General features: G+C 35.2%; 5 protein-coding genes and 1 non-coding gene across 7 annotated transcripts; 2 read left to right on the forward strand and 4 right to left on the reverse strand.

Annotated features, from left to right (window-relative positions):
- Positions 1-206: 206 nt before the first annotated feature.
- On the forward strand, positions 207-2,591 carry LOC124433756. Of its 2 annotated transcripts, none has more exons than XM_046983533.1 (2): positions 207-372; positions 1,589-2,591. In XM_046983533.1, exons 1-2 carry the CDS (start codon positions 353-355, stop codon positions 2,166-2,168), a joined length of 600 nt encoding a protein of 199 aa, XP_046839489.1. In that variant the 5' UTR covers positions 207-352; the 3' UTR covers positions 2,169-2,591. The 2 variants fall into 2 exon arrangements, with proteins under 2 accessions (XP_046839489.1, XP_046839490.1); XM_046983534.1 differs by having other exon boundaries at positions 207-368.
- LOC124433758 (glutaredoxin-like) lies at positions 2,585-3,157 on the reverse strand. Its single transcript, XM_046983535.1, has 2 exons — positions 2,866-3,157; positions 2,585-2,785 (listed from the first exon to the last, which is right to left on the reverse strand). Exons 1-2 carry the CDS (start codon positions 3,121-3,123, stop codon positions 2,675-2,677), a joined length of 369 nt encoding a protein of 122 aa, XP_046839491.1. The 5' UTR covers positions 3,124-3,157; the 3' UTR covers positions 2,585-2,674.
- Positions 3,158-4,049: 892 nt separating this feature from the next.
- On the reverse strand, positions 4,050-14,425 carry LOC124433759 (dynein regulatory complex protein 11-like). Its single transcript, XM_046983536.1, has 29 exons — positions 14,133-14,425; positions 13,903-13,993; positions 13,722-13,814; positions 13,381-13,439; positions 13,216-13,306; positions 12,545-12,664; positions 12,428-12,478; positions 12,287-12,342; positions 12,018-12,174; positions 11,725-11,781; positions 11,333-11,380; positions 11,165-11,262; positions 10,164-10,248; positions 9,756-9,779; positions 9,208-9,327; positions 9,038-9,113; positions 8,409-8,484; positions 8,013-8,085; positions 7,866-7,934; positions 7,691-7,767; positions 7,188-7,280; positions 7,012-7,109; positions 6,441-6,640; positions 6,261-6,344; positions 6,092-6,191; positions 5,808-5,885; positions 4,910-5,058; positions 4,256-4,345; positions 4,050-4,172 (listed from the first exon to the last, which is right to left on the reverse strand). Exons 1-29 carry the CDS (start codon positions 14,141-14,143, stop codon positions 4,050-4,052), a joined length of 2,547 nt encoding a protein of 848 aa, XP_046839492.1. The 5' UTR covers positions 14,144-14,425.
- Positions 14,426-14,618: 193 nt separating this feature from the next.
- Positions 14,619-16,304, forward strand: LOC124433755 (inactive selenide, water dikinase-like protein). The gene is given in 5 exon segments (XM_046983532.1): positions 14,619-15,182; positions 15,278-15,368; positions 15,482-15,530; positions 15,533-15,793; positions 15,900-16,304. Coding segments are annotated over 5 exon segments (1,098 nt in total). The 5' UTR covers positions 14,619-14,640; the 3' UTR covers positions 16,055-16,304.
- Positions 16,219-24,833, reverse strand: LOC124434156 (CXXC-type zinc finger protein 1-like). The gene is made up of 19 exons (XM_046984039.1): positions 24,681-24,833; positions 23,692-24,042; positions 22,913-22,965; positions 22,310-22,410; positions 22,028-22,122; positions 21,570-21,653; positions 20,827-20,901; positions 20,676-20,750; positions 20,088-20,129; positions 20,050-20,056; positions 19,548-19,710; positions 18,900-19,008; positions 18,719-18,814; positions 18,330-18,443; positions 17,361-17,404; positions 17,199-17,289; positions 16,969-17,121; positions 16,626-16,738; positions 16,219-16,531 (listed from the first exon to the last, which is right to left on the reverse strand). The coding sequence occupies exons 1-18, from the start codon at positions 24,714-24,716 to the stop codon at positions 16,628-16,630; spliced, it is 1,800 nt and encodes a 599-aa protein (XP_046839995.1). The 5' UTR covers positions 24,717-24,833; the 3' UTR covers positions 16,219-16,531; positions 16,626-16,627.
- On the reverse strand, positions 21,277-21,378 carry LOC124435744. The gene has a single exon (XR_006945141.1). It is a non-coding gene; the product is annotated as a U6 spliceosomal RNA (small nuclear RNA).
- Positions 24,834-25,550: the final 717 nt, after the last annotated feature.

The raw sequence follows: 25,550 nt of genomic DNA on the forward strand, positions 1-25,550 counted from the left end.
CTCCTATTTTGCTGATTTCAAGTTTCTCATTGTTGTACTTGTAAAGAAACATTATTATTAAATATTATTAAGTGTATATTTAATTTAAAGTATAAAAACATCCTTAAAATATCCTTAAAACCTTTAGAAAATGCTATTTTAAGGATAATTGCTTAAAGTGAGCGCACTGGCCGTGTGTTTACATTGCGTGGAAAGACTGGGAGCTATTGGCTTCAAAATTTCGACTGAGGTAGCCTTCCATCTATTTAGTTCAATGATCATTAGTGTGTTTTTCTTTTCCTTCGTAAACAATAAACAATCAGAGGTCATGAAAGATGTCGCCAATCTATCACATAGGTAATTTTATGGTGAAATGAACAACAGCAATCGTAAGTACGTAACTAAAAACTAATTTTTATTTCACGTAATTTTGATTTGTTTTGATTGACGAATTTCCGCATCCATCGCTTGTCCGAATAGATTTGCCCCCAAAACTCCACTTGCTTTGCCGATGTTCAACACCGCAACACTTGAATTGAGCACGTTTTTGTATTCATTAAAAAGTATTATAGATTAGTGCCATGTCAAAATCCTATGATATAAGAATTTCGTCAAAAATTTAAGAAGACTGGACTTAAGGGCTGTTGTCACTATATAAACATATACACTTATGAGAGTTATAAAGAATTATAAACAATCATATATAAATATATATATATAGGAAGTTTATATTTGATGATTCTCCGTATAAAACAGTGCTCGATGCCCGAGAGCAGAGCGTAAATATGTATAGTGGTGTTGAGAAAAAATCACAAAACTACAGATTCATCCCGACAAGCCTGTTTCGTGATTGCTCACTCTTCTGGGATTGCTAGTGAGCAATCACAAAACAGGCTTGTCAGGATGAATCTGTAGTTTTGTGATTTTTTCTCAACACCACTACACATAAATATATATATATATATATAATCATTCAACTGCCGGAATTATGTGTTTATTTGTAAAAATAAAATAGTAGTCATACCAATCCATTTTTTTGTGAAAGACATGCAATGCTATAAAATTACACCTTTCATGTCATATTACATGTTTACTGTACAAACGTTGCAAATTTTTATCCATTGTTGTGTAATGATATTTCTCTATCATTACACATTACGAAATAGTGTGGGGAGGATGTACGTCCTCTTCATTTCCCACAAGATTTGCATCCTTGTTCCAAAGCCATCATCAGAGTATATACATAATATATTAATCCTAACACATTTTTTTTAATATGCACGTGAAAACATGTGACTTGGATGAGATTTGAACTCGCACCTTCGGGATACTAGTCCGCCGCTCTACCTCTTGAGCTACCAAGCCCACAGGGATTGGAGAACGAGTCAAATCTCTTTTAAACTGCGTATGGACGAGAGATTCTCGCCACTATAACAGTTTACTGGATGGCACCTTGTTTCGACTTTATTCCAAAGCCATCATCTGAGTATATACATATATTAATCCTAACACAGTTTTTTGCATCCTTGTGTTGTTTACCTATTGGGTTATGCACCTTAGCAGCACCTGTATACATAATTGAAAATTGTTTTTACTTTGTAAATTTGAGAATGAAGATGGTTTGGCAACATGTTGAGAGAGGAAGCTCCAAGCATGAAGAGCATGTTGACTTGGATGAAAAAATTCGCAGGATTAAAGAAAAAAACAAGGAACGAGAAAGAAGATTTAAGGAAATTCAAAAGGACAAAGAAATGGCGGAGAAAGTTGACTTGAGTAATGACATGTCCGAGAGAACTATGCCTTTGGAATGTAAGAAACAAATGCATTCACAAGGTTTGAACGAAAATATTAAGCCTGGAAAAGGAAGAGGGAAAATGTTGCTGGAAATAAGTAATCGCCCTTCAAAAGCTGAAAGGTTTAGAACAAAGCAACCAAATACTGAAGTGATATCAACTGAAAGGTTAAAACTAAAAAATAAATGTCGGTCAGTTATTCGAGAAAAAGTTAAAAGCAAAAGAAGACAAACTGAAACCAAAGTGGAAGCTGCCACTGAGAAACATGAACATGATAAATTTGATGAAAACATCATAGGTAATAATAATTCTAATGAAAAGTATCTGAAATGGCAAAAGAAGGTCTTGTTAAAATTGATGAAAAAATTACAAAAGAGGGCACCTCATCGTCATTAAAAAATGATAAAGAACAATCCTTTTCTGTTAAACAAAATGAATGCCATAAGAATCCTGATAGACCAAGTGTGTCAATAAAAAAAGACAGTTTCAAGTAGTAGTTTAGAAGAGTCAATGGCAATGCTAAGTCCTCTTGACATACCACAACATTGGGGTGATATTGAGTTCAGTGATGAAGAACCACCAAAGGTTACCATTTGGAAAGATTAGTTTTTATCATAATGGAATGTGTTTTTACAATGTAAATAGTAACTCGTTTTTAATTAATCAATTTTTAAAGCATCCAAGGCAATGAGGGTAGGGAAAATATGATGGCAAAATAATATTCATTTCTAATTGCAAAGATGTACAAAAATCACCAATTAATATTTCCTATAATTGCGAAAGAAAGGCAACAATAAGAAAATAACACAGCCTTTAAAACGCCCACGTTTTGCTATTTATTCAGCTTAACCTATTCTAAATTTGCAAGTATTAATTCATGCCACAAAATAGAGTTCTTGGATTCACAAAGCTCCAGCAGATTTCAACATTGATACCAATTCTCCTGACTTTTGAAAATCTCGTACTTCACTGCCACCTCCAACAAATTTACCACCGATAAACACTCGCGGAACCTGTGTATGTGTGACATGTAAACAATAAAAATGTAATGAATATGTTTTGAAAACACATTTTACAAAGATAAAAAACTTACCGTCCTTCCACCAGTGATTCTTTTCAAAATATCCATTATCTCTTCACCGTCGTCGCGATTATCTAACTCGTACAACAAGTAATCGCTCAAGCCAACTTCTGCAAGCGCCTTCTTGGCCATATCACAAAATGGACAATAGGTTTTCGAAAAGACGACCACCTTGTTGCCCTTAATCTGAGCTTCTACCCAATCAGTTTTATTACCCATTTTTTTACTTATTGAACAAATGAGACGACTTTGTCTTCGCAATAATAACATAAAAGTGATTAAAGACGATAAATAAAGACTATGCCTTGGGAATATTTGCATATGATAATTACATCATTATTTTGTCGATATGATGTCATCACAAGTTGAATAATCATGACAGTGCATGACACAGCGCCATTTCTTTAAAAGTGATGTTTTGAAAGCGACGACATGTTAATACTTCGCTCAAATGTAATGAAAATGAGGTTAACGTTTTAGAGCAAGAATTGGCACATTCAAACTGATAAAAACATTCTTTTTCAATCATGAATGTAAGACACAAAAACGCAAACCAATCTTAAAAGAGAGATATTTGGCATTCCTTTCATTCTCGTAGACATGCGTCAGCAGAATGTTCCTTTTAGGAACAGGTTGTGTTGCTATGGCTACGGTATGTAAAACATATACACCAATAACATGAATATAAGACTCTGTGCACCAAAGCATCCATCATTCTCAGGTGTTTTGTCTACTTCATGCTAAGCCTGGATACTTCGAATACTTTATCTGTAAAATTTGTCCATTGTGAAATAGAACTTTCTTTACAGACAAATTTTATTTGAAAGTTAGGAAGTTTCACGGCATGCCTACTTGTGTTTCAAAACTACAAGAAAAACTTCAACTCCGCGTTCAGTTTTAATTTCACATGAATTTTTCAGTGTTTTTTTTTCGACACTGTCGCCAGTTCAGTTTTGTAGACTACACTAGACTGAAATCAAATTTAACCTCGAGTATTTAAAATGTCAAAGCATCTTTCAAAGTCAAACAACTTTGAAAGAACTGTTTGTGGTCGACTGTAATAGCCGAATCCAAAAACAGATATTTCGGTAGAAGTGAAGCGTTACAAATTATAAACACATGTTTCATTCGTTATCTATACAAACATTTCTACAATCTTACAAAACATACGGTTTTCAAACAGACCATGAACTTCGTCATTTTTTCTTGCCCTTTTTCCCGCTCTTTTTTCCTTTTTTACCCTTTTTCTTGTCGTCCTCATCATCGCCCATCGCCGCCTTGAGCCGTTTTTTGCCCAGAGGTGTTTTTGTGTACCATGTCTTTGGTTAGAAAGCAAAACGGCAGAAAATAAACCAATGGCATAAACCTTCTAGATTCAATCATAAAACTGTTCAGCCTTTACCTTGAAAGCTTCTTCTTCTTCTTTGTAAATGGGATCGATTTTTGCCAACCATGGGACAAATTCTGACGCCGTCAATGGTTTCTTTACCAACTTTAACGAATGAGAATATAATACGATTCATTTAAGATTCAAAGATTTTTGCCCGTATATTTAATTCCTTCTATGTATATTTCGGAACAACGTTAGAAAAATGATAGAATTAAAAAATTCCATTGTTTTTTGGGTTGAGTTAGAAGAGAGAGCGCAGAGTTTTTAAAAAAGCTGCATGTAGTGAGGATGCTGCAATGATAGCTGTGAAGAGTATAAAAGTTGAACACTTCAATATATCATATCGATAAATCCCACTCTCAAGTCACGTGATTCAAGCAACTAAGGTGAATGACGTATGTGAATGACGTACGTGAATGAAGTGACGTTATTTTTAAGTAGGTTTTAGAACATGAATTCCTATCCGGCAAAGATTGAAATCTCTGCTTACAGGGCAAAAGAGGCTCGTTAAACCACAATTCAAAAACATTACATCAGATTAGTTTCACTTTAAATAACCAAAATTGAAAAAGTAACAGTATGAACCTCTCACGTGTAATGTGTGCATTTCAATTTGCCAACCTTCCCTTCACACACCTGCTGTTTTCCAACCTTCCCTTCACCCACCTGCTGTTTTCTGTGATCGGTCAGCACTTCTTTTATACTCTCAATTATATGACCTGGAGTGTAGCCATCGCTGACTTTAGCCAAAGAACTGACATCGAATTGATCTGTAAGGACTCCTTGTTGTTTGATTATAAGCTCCCTCCATAAACCTAAGATATTAAAATAAAGACGATTTTTCAAAGTCTAGAGACAAGCTCAAAATAAAAACAAATTTACAGCAGTAAAGTCATGCAGAGCACGCATGTGGTAGCTATAATAATGAATACATTGCCACAAAAACATGTATGTAAAAAAAATCGAAGGAAAAATGTTAAAAAAGTTTTAGTGATCTACAATCAATACTTCACACAAGAGAAAAACATCTGGAAAATATAAACTATGGCATATGTAACTATACAATGGTGGGTATTTCTCTAAATAACTATGGTATATGTAACTATACATTGGTGGGTACTTCTCTAAATAAACTATGGCACATGTAACTACACATTGGTGGGTACTTCTCTAAATAAACTATGGTATATGTAACTATACATTGGTGGGTACTTCTCTAAATAAACTATGGCACATGTAACTACACATTGCTGGGTACTTCTCTAAATAAACTATGGTATATGTAACTATACATTGGTGGGTACTTCTCTAAATAAACTATGGTATATGTAACTATACATTGGTGGGTACTTCTCTAAATAAACTATGGTATATGTAACTATACATTGGTGGGTACTTCTCTAAATAAACTATGGTATATGTAACTATACATTGGTGGGTACTTCTCTAAATAAACTATGGTATATGTAACTATACATTGGTGGGTATTTATTAGAGGGTGAGAAGTATTAGGAATCGTTTCCACAAATCAAAAATATTAAGTCAAATTAATAATAATACATACAATATCGCGATGCATAATCTGGTCTAGGAACTAGGACAATTTTCTGATAAGCAGAACACAGCGGTTTTATCTCAGCGTGTAAGTTTACCGTTAAGAAAAATATCTTTCATTTGATAACGGAAGTGATCATTGATGAAGTCAATCAATGGTCACAAGAACATTAAACAGTTATCAACAGGTGACTTAGGTACAAAACGGAAGTACAAGGATAACTAAGGACAAGAAAAGAAGACTTTGAGACAAAAGGTGAATATGAAAGGAGAATTAGGTACACAAAAGGATATCAAAAGGTGACTTTGATGTCCCAACAATCATAACTCGATCTTCTGGTTTTAAAGATTTTAAAACCTTCGGCAAATCCTTCTTCAGTCGCTTTGGGTCGGTCTAAAAAATAAATATTAATTACGTAAGATGCGGAAATTGAGAAAGAGTTAACAACTTGTAAAAACTTACTTTGTCAGTCTTGGGAATTTTCTTCATGAACGTTTTTTCTGCATCACCAATAAATACAATTGATGGTTGCAATTGTCTTGCAACCTAAATTAAAACCACGATAGTTGAATGCCAAAATGACCACTTGCCTACATAGATCGCTTGCACAACTAAATCCTGACCAATCAAGCCCTGACTTACTTTAAAAACCATATGCATCATCATATTAAGACCGGACTTTCCAGGATACTTGCCCACGATATTCGATGCGGTGAGATCAAAAAAGTTCGCCCCAGTCTCCGTGCAGATGCAGCTCACTAATGTCTTCTTACCAACCCCCCTGGGTCCGGCGATCAGCATTGACTTAATGAACGGAGCCCTCTCGTGAATTGCTTGAGAACCTGCAAGATCAACGCTTAATTCTGTAGGAGAGTAAATTTCAATACATATACGACCGTCACAATTTTAAACCCCTCCACTTCATTTATATCGCATCTTAACGTATCGGTGCCCATCCCTTGCTATGACTCAAAATTTTAAATCAGCCTTGCTATGTTTCAATACGTCGCGTTTAAAGCAGGCGTGGGCAACTTCTCCAGTCGGCGGGCCAGATTTAGGAAAATGAAGTTATTGGTGGGCCGGATTATTACATGAATAATATTCAATATTCAATGGTCGGATACAGTCGGCGGCTTAAAGCAAACACATGCCCACATGCCCACCCCTGGCTTAAAGCAAACAACGCCGTCAAGTCTTCAATATGGCCACGCACCTAAGGGGAGTATACAGAACTCCGTAATGATACGTCGAACATCGGAAAGCGACGGCATCGGTTCGATGTTGGCTTGTCGGAGAGTCGAGCCAAGGTAACTGGAAGATGAGAAATGTTTGAGCTTTAGTTGCAGGTAAAAATCTTGAATCAATCAAATTTTGATGAGCGTCGCGAACCTGAATTCGCCCAAGAATTCTGACAATTTGATTTTAGGATGACGTACCAATATACCCTCGTTGGCAAGTTCTTCGTACAGTGATTCTATAGTTCTACATATAGAAAATATAGTACATACAATGATACATTATTTTAACTGAAAAATATAACTCAACCATTCATCACTGAAATTAAGGACAAACACTCAAACACGAAGAGTCAAAATTTTCTTAAGAGTTATTATTCGAGTACGTGGGAATATTTAATACCAGCGGAATTGCATGCATAATTAAATGTAAGTTAGAATCCCAACATCAAGTACATGCGTAATAAGTCATCAAACAGTGCTGTGTTGTCTTCTTGACGTTGTTATAGCAGCCATATTTGATGGCTACATCGAATTTTCTATGTTCAACAAAGCAAAAGCCCCCCTCTCCCTAATAGATTATATCCATTATACGATTTTTCTACATACATGGCAGACAGACAAACTATAACAGATGTACTGTATCTCGGTACGTACCGGTCAGCGGTCAGATCTTTTTCCTTCTTCTTTTTCTTTCCTTTCTTTCCACTTTTCTTTCCACTTTTCTTCTTTTTCTGAAATCGCATGATAAAATAACTCACAACCATCAGTACCTTTTGTTTTACTAAACTCATAAAAATTTTAACTTCCTCGTGAAATACATTAATCGTACCTTCTTACCACTCTTTTTACCGCTTTTCCCTTTCTTACCCTTCTTACCAGCTTTATCCCTGTCAACCGCCTAGATATACGCAGGTAGTAATAATTGATACAACACAACTCATATTCACGATTCGTTCATTTAAAAATTCATATTAACCATTTTCAGATTTTTTAACTCCTCTCGCATTAATTCGTCAACTTGCTTTCGCACTTCGGCTTCAACTTCAATTCTTTATGAAAAAGGGCAGCAAAAATAACAAAATAAATATGGGCATATAAGAAAACATTTATAAGTTCATAATCATGAACAATAAAATTCCATGATTAGCACGACACTCTAGGATAGGTTGGACGATGCCAGGACAGTGTCAACTACTGAATTATAAGTTTTTTCATTTTTCTAAGGGCTTTATGATTTTAACCGTACAATCAATGAAATAAAATGTTTTGATTTGTGATGAAAAAAGAAAACAACCTTTTTCAGTGAACTCAAAATCACTATCCTTTTGAATATGGCAGACTGTGTTTGGCAATCGACTTCTCATGGACGAACCTTTTTGCTTCCTTCACTAATTCAGCATCAAATTTCTGTTCAAAATTGTTTCTCTCATCACGACATTGCCAAACGTCTGAATATTAAAAAATTTCATATTATAAATAAGTAAAGAACGACGATCTCGCGTTAACGAAACATATTGCTTTTTTCGTCTCAATCCAGAAGTGTTAGTTATTACTAAAAATGCCGTAATTTGCACGCATGTATGCTTGTTGCAGGTAAAAACAAAAGAAAACATTTCCTTAACTATATCTACAATGTGCGGAAGAGTATCCCCCCACTCGCAATAGCTGGTTTTCGTGTGCGCCACGCTCTTGAGCGGAAAAGAAGGTGAAAAGAGTACCCGAGGTCTAACGGGTACTTTTCTTTTATACACATTACGCCTTCTTTGGTCCATTAAGAGTAATTTCTCGAATCACGACATTGGCAAACGTCAGCATGAGCATTAAAACATTGCATATTATCATTGAATGTCCTTATATATATGCTTTGCCATTTTAAAGTAGGTATTTAGATTCATTTCGTCCCTTCGTTGATGAGGAAAGCAAAGCAAATCCAACCTACAAGTTTCCTCATCAGATCACACAACAGCTTTAACGCAGTATTATTCGTTTGTTTTCGCATACCTCTGTAAGCGTTGACGGATTCATTTATGGCACCAACAAACTTTGATTCGGACATCTGAAATCCTTTCTCCTCTTCCTAAGAACATCAATAAATCATTTTTATAGTAGTCAATCGCTAAGGTGTGCAAATAAGTTACAAAATCATCACTAAATAAGATATGCATACATACATCTTCTTCTCCCTTTCCTTTGCTTTTGCCTTTGCCTTTTTTATCTTTACCGGCACTCTTTGCTTTCTTATCTTTTTTTCCTTTCTTTCCCTTTTTACCCTTTTTCCCACCGTCTTCCTCCTACATTCAAAGAAACACGTATGCAGTCTATACAAAATTTCACCACATCATGCTACGCAACTCACTATTTATATTATATTTCATATCAGGAAAGGATTTAGGGGGGAAATGTGAACCCATACAAGCATTGCCTCGAGGCTGTGCAGGACAGGCGCGAATTTTCCTACAAATACTAAAATAACACAAACCTACATAACCTACATCAATTAGGGTGATGGAATAGAGTGATTAGAATGTGATGGGGCACACAATTCCAAAAATCTGCCAATCAAAATACAAAAAGTACACAACTTGACAAAAAAAGTCCGGCTAGATAAGGCAACAGGTAGTCACCAAAATCTAATCCGAGCAAGAGCACTTCTCTCACAAAACCATCGTGAATTCATCACGTGTTTCAAGGCACTCTATACAGCGATTACATAACGTACTTGATTGGCTTCTTCCTGGGCAAGCTGAAACAAAAAACAGTTCAACAATTATTTTACACTAGTTTTAACGAAGTCGCATGAATGAAAAATAACTAAAAAATTGAGCTCCATCAAGACAGTGCATATTTATGAAGACGATAGCGGAAATGATTGCAATGCACTTTCACAATTTTTTAGTCTAACAAAAGGGGATGGTGAAAGATCCATTTTATCGAGAATACGTGTTTTCACGAACTAAATGTTTATCAAAATCTACTGGGCCTAATGTGCATGAAAGATGTTGCATCGTCGATATTGCACAATCTCCATTGATGAAACGTTTTCTTGTAGTTTGTACTTCCAAGCATGTTCATACAATAAAACTTAATGTATAACCAACATTTTTTTACAAAACAGATGGCGCAATACCTCCTCTGGTGTTTTTTCTTTAAACAACAAAGAAGAGCCACCTTCATCATCCGAAGGATAGTCTGGAAACTTTCCCGTTTTATCTCTAAAAGAATGAGAATATTATTAAAAAAAGAAGACCTTTTGAAATTAGTCAATTGTTGAATTTCAATATCTGATCTCTATTCTAATCCTACGGATGCGTCATATATAGCCATCATAGTAAATGTTGTAAATGAGAACGGAGATGTACACCATAAAGTTGAATGTTTCAAATTGGGACGCACATCTATACTATAGTTAAATATTGCTTATGAAATGTAGTTTATGAAGAGAGAGATGTATAACATAGTTAAATGTTGTTTATGAAGAGAGAGTTGTATACCATAGTTAAATGTTGTTTATGAAGAGAGAGATGTACACCATAGTTAAATGTTGTTTATGAAGAGAGAGTTGTATACCATAGTTAAATGTTGTTTATGAAGAGAGAGGTGAATACCATAGTTAAATGTTGTTTATGAAGAGAGAAGTGTATACCATAGTTAAATGTTGTTTATGAAGAGAGAGATGTATACCATAGTTAAATGTTGTTTATGAAGAGAGAGGTGAATACCATAGTTAAATGTTGTTTATAAAGAGAGAAATGTATGGCATAGTTAAATGTTGTTAATGAAGAGAGAGATGTATACCATAGTTAAATGTTGTTAATGAAGAGAGAGATGTATACCATAGTTAAATGTTGTTTATGAAGAGAGAGATGTACACCATAGTTAAATGTTGTTAATGAAGAGAGAAATGTATACCATAGTTAAATGCTGTTTATGAAGAGAGAGATGTATACCATAGTTAAATGTTGTTTATGAAGAGAGAGGTGTATACCATAGTTAAATTGTACTTTACGAACAAAAGTTTAGAAAATTCTTAATTGTTCTATAAACATTTATGTAAAGGAAACTGATGGCTTTCATTTCTGAACTTTGATTACCTTTGATAATTCTTTCGTGAAATTAAAATTTACAAACCTGCACTCAATAAACCATTGTCTTATCTGATCCTGCATAGTTTCACGCATGTCAGGACCCTCTACATCCCGTAATTTATCCTTGATGTGAACCAGACCCTGTGGATAAAATGATAAACTTGCCTTTATTTGAACAGATCGGACAAAAGAAGCACATCCTACAACAAACCTCTTGATATTCTTTCTCGTGATCATCTTGAACCACCCTTCGACGAATCTGAAAATGATGAAAAAAGCTTTAACATAAATCCTGGTTTTAAAAAACTAGTCTCACCAAACCTCTGTTCGTTTCGGTGGTGGAGTTAAAATCTGGTTTAAGTCACATGCTATTCCTGTGCGTTTTATCTCGTAAGAAATAAGAACTATCTATAGCTAGAAGATGAGGGACAAGCTACACGCAAATAACGCCATTCATCAATTAAAAGTATCAATTGATTTGTTAAAATTGCTCAGGAAACAGCAACATGTTTGTGGTGCAAAATTCTCCCAGTACTCCACTTAATGGTGAGCACAGAAGAGCTCCAAAGTCATTGAGACGAATTTCAGATAAATGCGACTTACGCAAACTTTCTCTGGTTTCTTCCACGGATTATAGTTAGCACCGTCATCGCACATTTTCTAAACAAAAACAAAGAGCCGTGATTTAAATTATCCATGCTTCTTTAGTTAAGATAAGCAACTTCAAATAATGCAGGACAACAACAGAAAAAAAAACACACGATCATTTAAACATTTACATGTACGGAGGAGCTTTTGATCTCCCATCAAAATTCATTGTCTATGATAATCGAGAATTTACATGTATGTACCAATGGATGTTGATTACAAGTTATACACACAGTTTCTATTCGTACCATGCCAATAAACTCAAACTCCTCTTGTCTAAGCTGCTTCGTCTTTTTTCTCTGAGCAAAACCTTTCCATACTTTCTGTATTTTAGTAGCAGCACAATCAGGGTCGATGGCGGGTGTCCCACGTTGCTGTGCTTGTTTCTCTCTTTCCTCTTGCACCCTAAAATTGTGCATGGGACGGCAGAACTTAAAGAGAATAAACAATTGAAGGCAAGTTCAGAGAAGGGTAGGGTTGGGTAGAAGATGAGAGAGTGCATGTAGACATGACATACCTTATTTCACGCATAAATTTGGCTCTCAGTCGACCTTGTCTTGCCCTTTCATGAACCTTATCATAAAAAAATACGAATTGCAAAAACTTCTGGTTAACACACAATGTAGCATATCAAAGCCAGCGATTAAACAACACTTGCCTGTACAATTTTGATTGCTTCGTCCATAGACATTGGTATTTCCTTTACCTTCTTTAAGACACAAAACTAATATTTCAAAAATTGAAACAAACAACAAAATATTTTACAATGACTTACAACAGCATTATCAGCAGGTTGCATTTTTGCCAGAATGCTACATAACAACACTTCGCGTTCTTTTAGACTTTTACTATTCTCCAGTAAAAAATATTTGGGAATTGGTATCTCGATGTCATTCTAAGAAACATAAAAAATGAGCAAAAAGGTAAGCTGGCCTTTGCCATATGTACAATGTTGCTCTTAATATGTTAGTTTTACTGCTTTCTAATGTACTTCAACTTGATAAAGTAAATGGTTTGAACCCGGGAGTATCGTTACATGTTTGTAAATGTAGATCGTCCAGGTTAGTATAGTCCTGAGAAGGACTGTTTTTGTTGTTGTTGACTAACGTTTCGACAACCTTAGCGGCAGTTATCTTTGGACTCTGAAGATTGTCATGGTAGGTGGTCATGATGGATTGTCATGGTAGATGGTCATGATGGATTGTCATGGTAGGTGGTCATGATGGATCATCATGGTAGGTGGTCATGATGGATCGTCATGGTAGGTGGTCATGATGAATGGTCATGGTAGGTGGTCACGATGGATATTTATGGTACATTGACATGGCATGGTACACTATCATCGTACAGGTGATCATTGATGGTAGTCATGGAGGATCGATATGACCCAATTCAAAGGAATATTATAATCAATAAAGAGTGTCACCACTTTGCATATCTACTCACTGGTGTAAGTTTGAGATCCGAGAGAACGTCATCAAAATAATGATATTCAGAATGTTCCAATAGAACCATGTCATTTTTCAACTCTAAAATTCTAAGCATCAATGGAGATTGTAAGTATTATTAAGCAATACATACCATCATCAACACATCAACACTTCTACAAACCTTCCTATGGTGCCATCAAGAACATGCCGGATTACTCTTCGTTTTTGTGGATGAACAATCTATAAAACACAAAGAATGAACAGTTGAAGGTATGCAAAATACTTTATAAGTTGTCTTTGTTTAATATTCCATAAATTACTAAATGTTGTGGATTCTGTCATAAAATACCAATATGTTAACATATTTTACACATGATATGGAAGGCATACAATTACATATTAACTAAAAGTGAACAATACTCATTGATTGATCTATAGCTGACTTTGCATTAGCCTGTGTAAGCTGATCTGAGCTACATAAATCAATTAAATAAATCAAAGAGAATTTGCAAACAACCTAACCTGATCATAACATTCTTCCAATTTTCGATATATTTGAATATATTTGACGTAGGTCACGGCAAGCAACTGAAACGCTTCAATATTATTTTGTATCTACAACAAATTCGATATTAAATACCTGTAACAATTCCTTACGAAACAAAATTTAAGAACGTTCACATTATTTAAAAGATTTAAAAACCTTCTCTTGCTTTCGTTGCTCAGAAGGAATTTCAAATTCAAGTAAGTCAGCCAAGGCATTGTTTGCTTCATTCCACTGTCTATTATAAGTACTGAATGGAAGAGAAGAGAAATTGAATTATACAGGAAAATGCTTTCATAGTTTTGAATTTTCTTTTTCTTCTGCATTAACGAAAACGTTTTGGCAGGCTGTTGGCAAGCACACATACCAAAAAAACTTTAATAACGTACCTATGTGACATTCTGATTCTAAATAATGCACAAACACAGTGTTTAACGGTAATTTTCCGAAGAATTAAAAGCGTTTTTTTCAAATTGTACAAATTCACCGAGCTTCTCTCACGCCATATTGTTATTTTACTAAATTGCCATGGAAACTGTAAAATTTACTGGCCGGAGCTCTTCGGAATTTCCCGTAGAACGCCGTTTTGACCAAAGTACAATAAACCTAATAAAATTACAGCTATTTCTGCATTTAAATGGGCAAACTTGCAATTCTACATAAACACATCATGAGCACATTTGTCTATCAAACATACCAAAAACACGCTCGTCTCCTGCGATCAAAGAAATATCATAATTATCCGGTTGAGAATCACATCTTCGTGTTTTTCGACACATCCACATTTCGCCTTTGTGAAGGAATTTAGAGACATCCATCAAAAGGAGGCGGAAATCCCGAAGATTAATTTTTTTCTTCTGATGGATGTAGTACTTTTTCACCGGCACACAAACAGAAATGGCCGCGTCAGAAGCAGTGAGAAATGTGTTTCTACCTGAAGATTATGGTCTTCCTTCCACATTCCGTTTGACAAACTATACAAAATTAAAAGGATGAGGATGTAAAGTCCCTCAGGAACAACTTCGCAAATTCCTGAGTGGACTGGGCGTTGAAAACGGCGAAGGACAAATTGGAATTGGACTTGATTCTTGCGTTCTTCCAACTCGTCACAAGGGTATTAGTCTCGTGCAGACAACGGACTTCTTTTATCCTCTCGTGGACGATCCTTATCTCCAAGGAAAAATTGCATGTGCAAATGTTTTGAGCGATTTATACGCGATGGGAGTGACTGATTGTGATAACATGTTGATGTTGTTGGGCGTTAGTATCGACATGACTTCCAAAGAAAGAGAGGTCGTGACTTCACTTATCATTAATGGTTTCAATGATCTTGCAAAGGAAGCTGGGACGACTGTAAATGGTGGACAATCAGTACTCAATCCATGGTACATTATTGGTGGAGTGGCATCGTCTGTTGTGTCGTCTTCAGAGTTTATAATGTGAGTATTTAGGCTTATGGCTGATTCAGAAAATTTTTGTAGCTTTATACAAATGTGAGTTCCAATCATTTTGATACACAAAACTGTATACATAGGCCTGAAAATGCCGTAGACGGAGATGTTCTAGTTTTGACCAAACCACTGGGTACACAAATAGCAGTCAATGCACATCAATGGCTAGAGCAGGTACTAAGCAACTGTCTATTTTGATTCATTACATCCTCATTTAAGCATAGAAATCACACACATGGGAGGCTCTACCCCAAACTTTCTTCTCAAACACTATTCATGCTTCTTAGCCAAAGTATTGGAATAAAATCAAAGAGGTTGTGAGTGAAGAAGATGTCAAAATGCATACCAAGAAGCCATGATGGGCATGGCACGGTTGAACAGAGTTGCAGCTAAGCTCATGCACAAGTTTCATGCTCATGCAGCCACGGATGTAACAGGTTTTGGTATTTTGGGGCATGCTGGAAATCTTGCTGCAAATCAGAAAGCTGAAGTTTCATTTGTCATTGAATCTTTACCAATCTATGCACACATGCATGCTGTGGCTAAGGCATCGCCAATCAACTTTAAACTTGTCGATGGTTACTCAGCAGAAACCTCAGGTGATTTTGATTGCTTTCATTTTTATGTTAATAATATTTCTTTTACTCAAACCTAAAAAAGTTCACACGTTTTTTGCTACACACTTAATATTATTTGTACATTTAGGGGGACTGTTGATAGCAATGACCCAAGAGGATGCCAAGGGATTTTGTGAGGCATTTCTCGTTGATGAGAGACGGCCAGCTTGGATCATTGGTAAAGTTATCAAAGGCCAGAGAGATGCAACAATTTCAAGTGATGCAAAGATAATTGAAGTATGAAATAAACATCAATTTTTCTGACAATAAGAAAAATTAATTTATCTGTATTTGACAAAGTCAATTATGATGTTACCTTGGGAAAATACACATCATGTAACCAAAGGTGATGGAAAAAATTTGGGGTTTGGTTGAATGCTGTTCAGATGATTAAATAAAAACAGAAATTTGAGAGCCATGTAAAAAATATTTGTTAAAAAATTAAAGTCATTTGTAAATCATTGGTTCAGTAAAGTTGGTATGGTATCACAAACATAGAATTTTATTCAGTTCAAATTCCTAATGCCATATTACCTCCAACCTTCTCACGAAGAAGGTTACATTAGCTGGTGGTAAGCATTAAATCATCTGTAGCAAGAAAAGAAAGCATAAAGGGCAGTAGTCAAACCTTTGATGCTTTCCCTTTTAGCAACATATCTGATTACCTCCATGAAGCTGGCAGGATGATGACTTGGGGAGGGAGGGGAGCTAGATTCCAGTCTAAAATGAAAATCCATTGATATCCATAATTGTACATATGTGTTGACCTGGCATAATATTAACAGCAAATGTGATGCTGGTACACGAATCTTACTTTTAGCTGTGAACAATAGTTCTATGTAACAAAAGGCCAAGAACACCCCCTCTCTGTTTCATGGCATTTTTTGTCTGTCTTTCTAATTCAAATGCTTCTTCAAGTTTCAGCCACTAAAATGAGTTAAAAGTCATTGTAAACAGGTTTTCAACAAGTTTTATGAATGTGAAAAAGTGCCTGTTTCATCAGGACACAGTTTACAACGTGTTTTGATAAAATCTCACAGTAAATTATAATTTGCAGAAAAATCTCACATGCAAAGAATACTGGTTTTGAGATAGCTGTAGAGATGAACCAAAACATCATTTCCCCCCTTCAAATGGGAATGTTAACTCAGTCAAACCTGATGAACTCGAGCTGCATCAATCTGGGCACGTCGTAATTTTTCCCAACAGTAATGCCTCACACAAGTCCTCTTTGCAATACAACACAGTTCCTTTGTCTCTTCCAGTTTTTCATTACTCAAAGGGCAACCACACACTTCATCTGGTAATATCTGAAAAGTAATCATGACTGAGTCTAGCAATGACATTCAAAGAATTGCCATTTGAAAATAGAAATACAAAATCCCACCTTGGTTTCCTTCGTATGTTCTGGACATAAGACGCGAAGTCGTTTGCAATATGTCTTCTGTTGAGCATTGTAAAAGTCACAAAATAAATTACTGCGAAAGAAAAGAAATACGCACATATAGCAGTTTTCTTGTGTGAGGAAAAAACAGCATTGAAACCCTACCCGACACTTTTAAAATTTGAACCAAATGAAGTAAAGGATTCATACTAAAAGCAAAACATAAACAACAGTTATGACATCGTAGACATTGCGCTGTGTCTAACAAACTGACGAACCCAAAAAACTTTATCTCGTTTGTTGTTCTATCGTGTTATACAAACTATTTCAAACTGTCCTTCATACTTGACAGATTTAAATATAATATTAATTACATATTTTAATTAATTATATATTTAAGGCAGATTTAAATCATTGAGTTCTATAATAACTAAATAGAACTCAATATAACTCAATGATAATATAATGTAATATTATATCATAGAACTCAATATAGAACTTAATAGAACTCAATGATTATAGAACTTATTATAGAACTCAATGATTTAAATACAATATTAATTAATTATAGAATATTTGCCTTCAACATGCAAACGTAAAATTGCTGGTTTTAAATAGTTCGTTTAACTTAATACCTTAAACTTAAAACTTATTCCACTTTTGTATAATAAATCATCAATCATTTATCTGTGTATCTATTTGGCTATCTAAATATCTAATTTATTGATGCTTCTGGCTGGTTGGCAGTCTTTTAATATGTCTACTAATCCTTCAAACCACATAAAAAATCTTGAAAACCCTTGAAAAATCCTTAAAAACCTTTAAAATCGTAATAAAGTATCTGAAAGTACATGAAAATCCTAGAAAAACCCTAAAATGCCTGAAGATCCTTTCAGATCCAAAAATAAAATAAAGAGAAACCTCGAAAAAAATCTCAAAAATCACCAAAAGCCTCAAAAAATCCCTGAAAATCCTTGAGTTCGCTTGTACGCTCTGACGTCATTATGGCGTAACTTTTCAGCAACATTACCCATGAATGAAGTAAAAACAAAAACGCGCTGAACTAACTGTATTTCCTAACGCTATACACATATTTTCATCTGATGAAGAAATAAAATAAACCAAAAACTTCACCTTCATGTAGCATTTTTCCATATGTCTCAGGGCAACTTTCGGTAAAAGAGCAATTCCACATGTCACACAGTAAATATTCGTTTCAATTTCCGAGTCAACTTCAGACTCCGTGTCCTAGAATTTACAATGACATATTTGTCGTCAAACAATACGGCCCGTCCAACCAGCAGAACAAAGGTACAAAAAGATGCCTTATATTACAAAGGACAAAATTGTCCACCAATTATTCACAAATGGTAACAAAGCAAAAAGCTATGAAATTCTGAAACTTATTACTAAACGACAAAATACATTCCGATGGTTGGATTTTTCCATAAAAACATTTCTGTACAAACGGTTGCAAATGTTTTGAAAGAAGTAAATATCCGTCTTTCAGTAGACTCACACACCTCTTCGTTGATTACAGTTAAATGCGACGCTCTCTCGATAATTTGGTCTAATGCTTTGCTTTCTTCGTCAAGCTCCAACAGACGAGCACGGGTTTTCTGTATACGTAATATCAAATCAGAAATATGTCATCAAAGTTTAAAATTACGACGAGAAAATGTAACAAAAATGCTCATACAAAACCTCTTGTATCTTTTTTAGTTCCTTCAACTTCGTTTGAGCTTTTTCATTTGCTATGCACGGCGTCTCTCGCCATTCTTTGACTCGACCAGGCAGGATTTCCTGAATGCGTCTAAAATAAGAGAAAGAAAGTCAAAATCAAAACTGTCTTAAAGGGAAGAAGAGGATAATCATGAACACATGAACACAGTCTTAAAGGAAAATAAGGATCATAATGAACACATGAACACAGTCTTAAAGGAAAATAAGGATCATAATGAACACATGAACACACTCTTAAAGGAAAATAAAAGGATCATAATGAACTCATGAACACAGTCTTAAAGGAAAGAAGAGGATCATAATGAACACAGTCTTAATAGAGAGAGAGAGAGCGAAATAGGATTAAAAAGAAAGCAAGTACAATGTAAACTAGCATATAGCAAAAACTGCTTATATGGAAAATCGCAACTACACTTTTCGCGAGAAAACATACACGAGTGACATAAAAAGTTGACAAAGTGATTTTCCAGCGCTATCAATTCCAGAGTTCCCTGGTTCGTACAACTAACCAACAGAAGGGGTGAACATTTTGAAGGATGTACACAAGTCAATTGCTTTTTTTCTAGTAGGGGATAGACTTCACTACCAAACTCTTTATTTTCTTCTTACCTTACTGCCAACTGTACACCACATTCATGGCTGCAGTATTTAGAGTTTGATCTGGCACGTTTTTGACACTGTGGCCCGTAACATTGTCGTGGTTCTTCTACAGTTGGATTTTCCCACAAGGAAAGTCGCCTCTTACGTCTCGATTCCTTTCTTTCATTTGACGCTTCAAGAACAATAACAAGCAGTTACGATAAGCACATTTGAAAAAATCGACTTACTCTAATCCAAGAGAATATTTTATTTTGAAACGAAAATCATTCGGTACTAGCTACAGTACGTAAATTTATAAACATGCGGGCGAAATAAAGAAATTGTCCGACACTTTTGCCAAAGAAGAGTGCTTGGCAAAGAGATCTAGCACAGCAAAGTGAGACTACACATTGTGTTTCTCAGTCTATGGCCACATATTCATTTCATTTCATTTTTTTTAGTTCAATACACCCCATCGCAAAGCGCTAAATAAACGCCGCGCCGTTAATTTGAATAATTACGATGCACTAACTTTCTGTCTGCCACTGTTATGACGTGTGTATTTCAACTTCCCAGCATGCTTTTATCGCTTCGATCGTTTACATCACGTCCCTGCTTGACAATAAAACAAAAGAAATAAAAAAAGAAATTAGCGATTACACTGTCTGTAAATATTATCACCAATATGTATATAAATATATATATACAGCTGATGCTAGTTATTATATATACATAAAAATCCCAGAATATCTCTAAAATTAAAAACAAACATTTGAATACACAAAAAGTCAATAGAAATCTTGAAAAATCCCTAAAAATCACGAAAGTCATCAAAAAATCCCTGAAAATCCTTAAAACGTCTTTAAAACCCTAAAAATTATCAATAAATACCTAAAAATACATAAAAAATCTCCCAAAATACTGAAAAATCTCCAAAAAACTATAAATGCCTAAAAATCCCTAAAATCCCTAAAAGACTTGAAAAGTCACGAAAGTATCAAAAAATCCCAGAAATCCTTTAAAATCCAAAAAATAAGGAGAAATCTTGAAAAATCCTCAAAAATCAACTTAAGTCTCGGAAAATCCTTAAATTTTAAGGTATTATCTGTAATAATGTTTATATGCTCAAGGGCTAAAGTATTTTAAACTTCTCCCAACCTTTGGTTGCCGTATTTTTCTGACTTTCTGACGCAGTTCATCATTCTTCCATATCATGTCTGGCGGATTCAAATGCTGCCAAACGAATACAAAAACAAAATTTACAACAACATTTACGATTTCGCAGTGAACAGTGAATATTTGAACGCACCAAAGATTTATTAAGACATTGTCTCAAACGACATTTTTGTCTCTTTTTATTCGGTCCACCAAACTTTCTCATATCCTGCAACACACAAAAAAAATTATCAAACAATGAAAGATAAAGAAGGGCATGAATCGCACAAGATATTTGTGAAATTGAGACATTAAAGTCATTGGAGCAGCAATAAAACTAAAGCATATGTTTCATTTGAATGAATGGTCTCAACGCTGGAGTATCGTTAGGTCATGTGAAAGTGACCTGAAAGCCGATAACGGCCGAACAACGAGGAAGTTTATGCTGAGGTGGAGCGCCACTGTTGGCCTCAGCTTCCTGCTACTTTACCGAGCAAATCAGATTTCCGCAACTCATACGCTGAGCTGGAGAGGGCGGGTATTGAACCTGGGACCTTGCGATCACCAGGCAAACGCTCTATCGACTGAGCTATCCCGCCCCGTTAAAAATTTGAAACGCCTCACGAATTTGCGTGTCACCCTTGCGCAGGGGCCATGTTAATCATCTCTGTATCGTTCCAATTTTATTAAAGTGACTCTAAAGCCGGAAGCAGTCTTAGAAAATGACTTCCCTACAACCCAACGCTCATACATCTAATATCAAAATTCAATTTCCCTGGCTTTACATTAATCTAGAGGTTCAAATGCACACCCCCCCCCCTCTCGGCATGCCTGCATGGGCAGATGAACCAAACAGACATTGATGTTTACTTGTAAAAAAGTGGGTACAAAACTTACCAGGCAATAATCACATTTTCCACAGTCTGTCTCAATTTGGCAGGCAGTACAAGCACCACATTTTCTACTGCTTCGCTTTGTTTGCTAAACGAACAAAAATACACATCAGCACTTAGGATAAACATCAAAAATTTTAAATTGATAACGCTGGCACAACCATAACACTTCCAGATTTAAAGTTTTCTGATCAAAGTACGTAACATCGCGCAATTGAGCGTCTTAAATGCTCGCAAGCGAATGAAATTTTTTCATGGAACATCCGAGAGAGATAATAAAAATGAACTATTCAAAACAAATTGTAGCCGCGTGATTTAACTGTTATTTTCTCCTATTCATGTTACTTCTGACGCTTGGAACTTACGTATGTATGTGTGCTGAATGGTACTGAATAGTTCTGTACGTAAAGTAAACGACTGAGCATGCGTCAGAATAACTAATAAGCATTAGTTTGCCCATACCTTGCGATTGTCATCGTTTTCATCTGTATCTTGATAACTCTCGCTGGATTTAACATAATTCCTTTTATATTTCGTCTCAAGACTATGATCCTTTTCTACATAAGATAAAAACAGATTTAAAACAAAGCAAAACAACAGCAATTGCAGAAATTTCTTGCATACTTTTATATCATTGCTTAGATTAGCTTTTATATCATTGCTTAGATTAGCTTTTATATCATTGCTTAGATTAGCTATTTGGCTTAGATTTTGGCTTTGTTAATCTAGCGACTTTGACCATACCTTGACAAAATTGGCAGAAGAACTGTTTGATTTTCTTGGCATCTTTCTTCGTAATGCCGATACAAGAACCATGATACCACTCGTCACAAGCATCGCAACAACTTAAATGAAGATGTAATGGAGTTAGTTACTTTTTATAGTGTCCTGTTGTTGTGCTGTCGCTGTATTGACATTGGAGCGTTGCTGTTGTAGATTAGCCTTTAATGGGGGCGGAGGATGTTTTGTATTGGAGGGCTGAATAAGAAGAAAAGTTGTGGCAAGGTGTACAATTCCGAACTTTTAGCAAAGTACGAACAGTCTGAGAGTCAATAAAATTATAGATACTTCATTTTATATGAGAGAGACAGACAGCATGAGAATTCATTACGTCAACGGTTTTTCCCTTGTCAAAAAGGGTCAGTTATTATAAGAAAAAAATTGAAAAGACAGTGGCTCTTAATAACAATAAATATAAGGAGGTTAGCATCTACAACTTAAATGTTGGAGGGCTGCAGCACACTTGGTCCCCCCCTCTCACCTCTGCTCACCGTTGTATTGATGTAATTGTTTTGCTGTTGTTGTTGTAGTGTTTTTGTTGTGTTGTCAGTTATTAACATTACTTACATCATGAACCGGTCAATATCCGGTTTCCGACAAATACAATAAACTTGTTCTTTCTGCAATAAAAAACACTGACTTCATTATTCTACAACAAGATCGCAGATGCTATGACACTAGCCTACCGAGCAGGGACCTAAATTTAAATATTCAACAAGTATCCAAATGGATACTAGGGTGTGAAAATCTATTATCCAAAATGAAAGTTTTGTATCCCAAATGTTGATACCATAGTGTACATTCATAGGCAATATTTAGGTAATGAAAATCATTAGCAGACACATGTTGCTATTTAAATACACTGTACACTGAAAATATGTAGCAACTATTGATTTTTCAAACAGGGAGAACAAGACAAAATACATATACTCTTGTTTAAAGTATCGAAAAGTATATTTAAAATGACAATTTATGATAGATAAAACTCATCACAATCAGCCTCTTCATAGTCAGAATCAAACATTGCTAAAATTTAATATTGCTCAGACTCTTTCTCATCAGATGCATGTGTTTTTGTACAAATATGTTTTTAACAAGCTAACACCTCATAAAAACATGTTATTATCTCTTGTAACAGGGAAAACTGCACTTGGAAAACCCATGTTCATGCAACAAACAACGAAAAACTATTATTTCGACAAGCATTCCTCAAAGATCTTATCTATGAATCTTGCATCTACTTTGATTTTTTTTAGTATCCCATCTTGATAGTAAGCTAATGATATTTAGTTTTCAACTATTAATTATCAATATAAATCAAAGTAGAAACCATATCAAACCTTCACCTGTTTTACATTTAGACTTTCCACAATGAGCTTTGGTGAACTTTCATGACCACTAGCTTCCACTTGAACATCATCCCTTTCACTGGTTTCAATTTCATTATTATCTCCAGCTGCTGAATTGGATTCACTGTCTTTACTAGCAGTATGTGTAACACAATAATCATGATCACCAAGATATGTGCTTGTTGCACTAGGAGTATCTTCCGATTCATTGGCTTCGCTTGCTCCTACATCTGAATTATTTTTCCACAAGTTCGAGTCTGAAGATACAAAGTCACTCAGTATATCAACTTCCTCTGTCTCATCGGCTGAAGCTGTTTCATCTGAATCAGCTTGCACAGTGTCTTCCTGCTATTGAAAATATAAAAACATTAATCTAGAAGTACATACAAAAACAAACTATAAAGGTAAAAAATATATTGATTGGTTACCATAAAAAAACAACAATAAACCGGGTCTGCATTCGCCTCTGCAAACCTATCTGAGCTCAATCAATTAAATGAATCAAGGAGAATTTGAAAATCTATTATGATTAGGGAAACTGTGACAGATATACACTCACTATTGTTCTTTTCAAAAAAAATTGCCCTATTTTACAGTCTGGCATGTAAGAGGAATATTTAAAACCTTTGTTTTAATGTTATCCGTTTTGCATGATTTTAAAAAAGATGTTTACTGTGTTTGCACAGACTTATGCAAATCTTGCAGACGTTCGTAAAAACTCTCAAGCATTCGGACATATTTAATTTTTAAAACGTATTTCATATAAGTTCATACGACAATTAAACAATGCTACAATTTCATAAGCAAGAAAGGCCTCAGAATAAACTGATCAAAGCTCTTCTTTCCAATGAAGTCAAAACCTAGGAGAAATCCGACCTCCAAGTGAGCTGCGAACACTGGCTGTACAGAACGAAGTCAGTAAACTAAAAACATTTCATCCATGGTCATTTTCGACACGCAAGAAATACAATTAATTTTAGACTTACAGAATCAGCATCAAGCATAGTCCCATCACTTTCCATAGTCAAATTTCCAAACGTTTAAGACATTTTCAGCTAATATGAACAAACATGAATCAAGAAATCATCACCATTTCAAATTTGACTGCGCACCTCGCAGTCGTCGACTGGGACCTAACATCTACGCAAACTAACAAGAGAAGAATGTGTAGGCAGAGTGTAGACCAAAATCTGGAGAATACTGGCAGACAACAAAGTACGGAATGTTACCCCAAAAAGAATTGTTCTAATTCCGCATTAAATGCTTCCAACTATAGTATGTTCTGGCGTTATCTTCTCTTTAAATATAAAACACAAAAGCACAATGAAAATCATAAAATAATACCAACCTAATATTAATTTACCGAATACACTATAGGACAAAACTTAACATATTTTGACGTATATGGCACTATTCTAAGCCATCTAGTATAAAGTAAGCAGTGGGTTCTATGAAGAGTTACTGGGAGACAATCACTTTCCACCGAAAATTCCACGCTCCTTACAAATATAACTTTTTGAAAATGAGAGCTAAACTCTAGAGCCACGGTATCATCATCATGCTTTTGAAACCCTTCTCATTGTCATCATCTTCAAACACTGCATTCTGGCAATCATAGCAAACACAAATAGGTGCATTTTCACTCAGCCTTTTTGTAAAAGCAAAACATGGCTGAGCATTCAGTCTTACATTTACATTCAACATCTAGATTCAAACAAACGTTGATAACTAAAGATATGCTCTTTTCATGTTGGGAAAATATTTCGATAATGAATGCCGCTAACTAGCAATAGTATGGACAAACTTATACATGCAGCATGTTTTCGATGTGGACGAATAAATCTTCTTTCAAGGAT

The sequence above is a fragment of the Xenia sp. Carnegie-2017 genome, unplaced genomic scaffold, assembly GCF_021976095.1.
Source record: "Xenia sp. Carnegie-2017 unplaced genomic scaffold, XeniaSp_v1 HiC_scaffold_14, whole genome shotgun sequence".
NCBI lineage: Eukaryota > Metazoa > Cnidaria > Anthozoa > Malacalcyonacea > Xeniidae > Xenia > Xenia sp. Carnegie-2017.

What these genes read in the sequence shown, in the direction of transcription:
- LOC124433759 (XM_046983536.1), bottom strand. An exon ending in AAGAAAAAACACCAGAGGAG is followed by an intron (nt 9,780 to 10,163) that starts GTATTGCGCCAT and finishes TTTTTGTTTCAG; the next exon opens with CTTGCCCAGGAAGAAGCCAA. An exon ending in CCCAGGAAGAAGCCAATCAA is followed by an intron (nt 9,328 to 9,755) that starts GTACGTTATGTA and finishes CTTTGAATGTAG; the next exon opens with GAGGAAGACGGTGGGAAAAA.
- LOC124433758 (XM_046983535.1), bottom strand. Translation starts at nt 3,123, where the DNA reads ATGTTATTATTGCGAAGACAAAGTCGTCTCATTTGTTCAATAAGTAAA. An exon ending in GAATCACTGGTGGAAGGACG is followed by an intron (nt 2,786 to 2,865) that starts GTAAGTTTTTTA and finishes ACACATACACAG; the next exon opens with GTTCCGCGAGTGTTTATCGG.
- LOC124434156 (XM_046984039.1), bottom strand. Translation starts at nt 24,716, where the DNA reads ATGGAAAGTGATGGGACTATGCTTGATGCTGATTCT. An exon ending in AAAACGATGACAATCGCAAG is followed by an intron (nt 21,654 to 22,027) that starts GTATGGGCAAAC and finishes TTGTTCGTTTAG; the next exon opens with CAAACAAAGCGAAGCAGTAG. An exon ending in AATGTCTTAATAAATCTTTG is followed by an intron (nt 20,751 to 20,826) that starts GTGCGTTCAAAT and finishes TTCGTTTGGCAG; the next exon opens with CATTTGAATCCGCCAGACAT.
- LOC124433756 (XM_046983533.1), top strand. Translation starts at nt 353, where the DNA reads ATGAACAACAGCAATCGTAA. An exon ending in ATGAACAACAGCAATCGTAA is followed by an intron (nt 373 to 1,588) that starts GTACGTAACTAA and finishes TGTAAATTTGAG; the next exon opens with AATGAAGATGGTTTGGCAAC.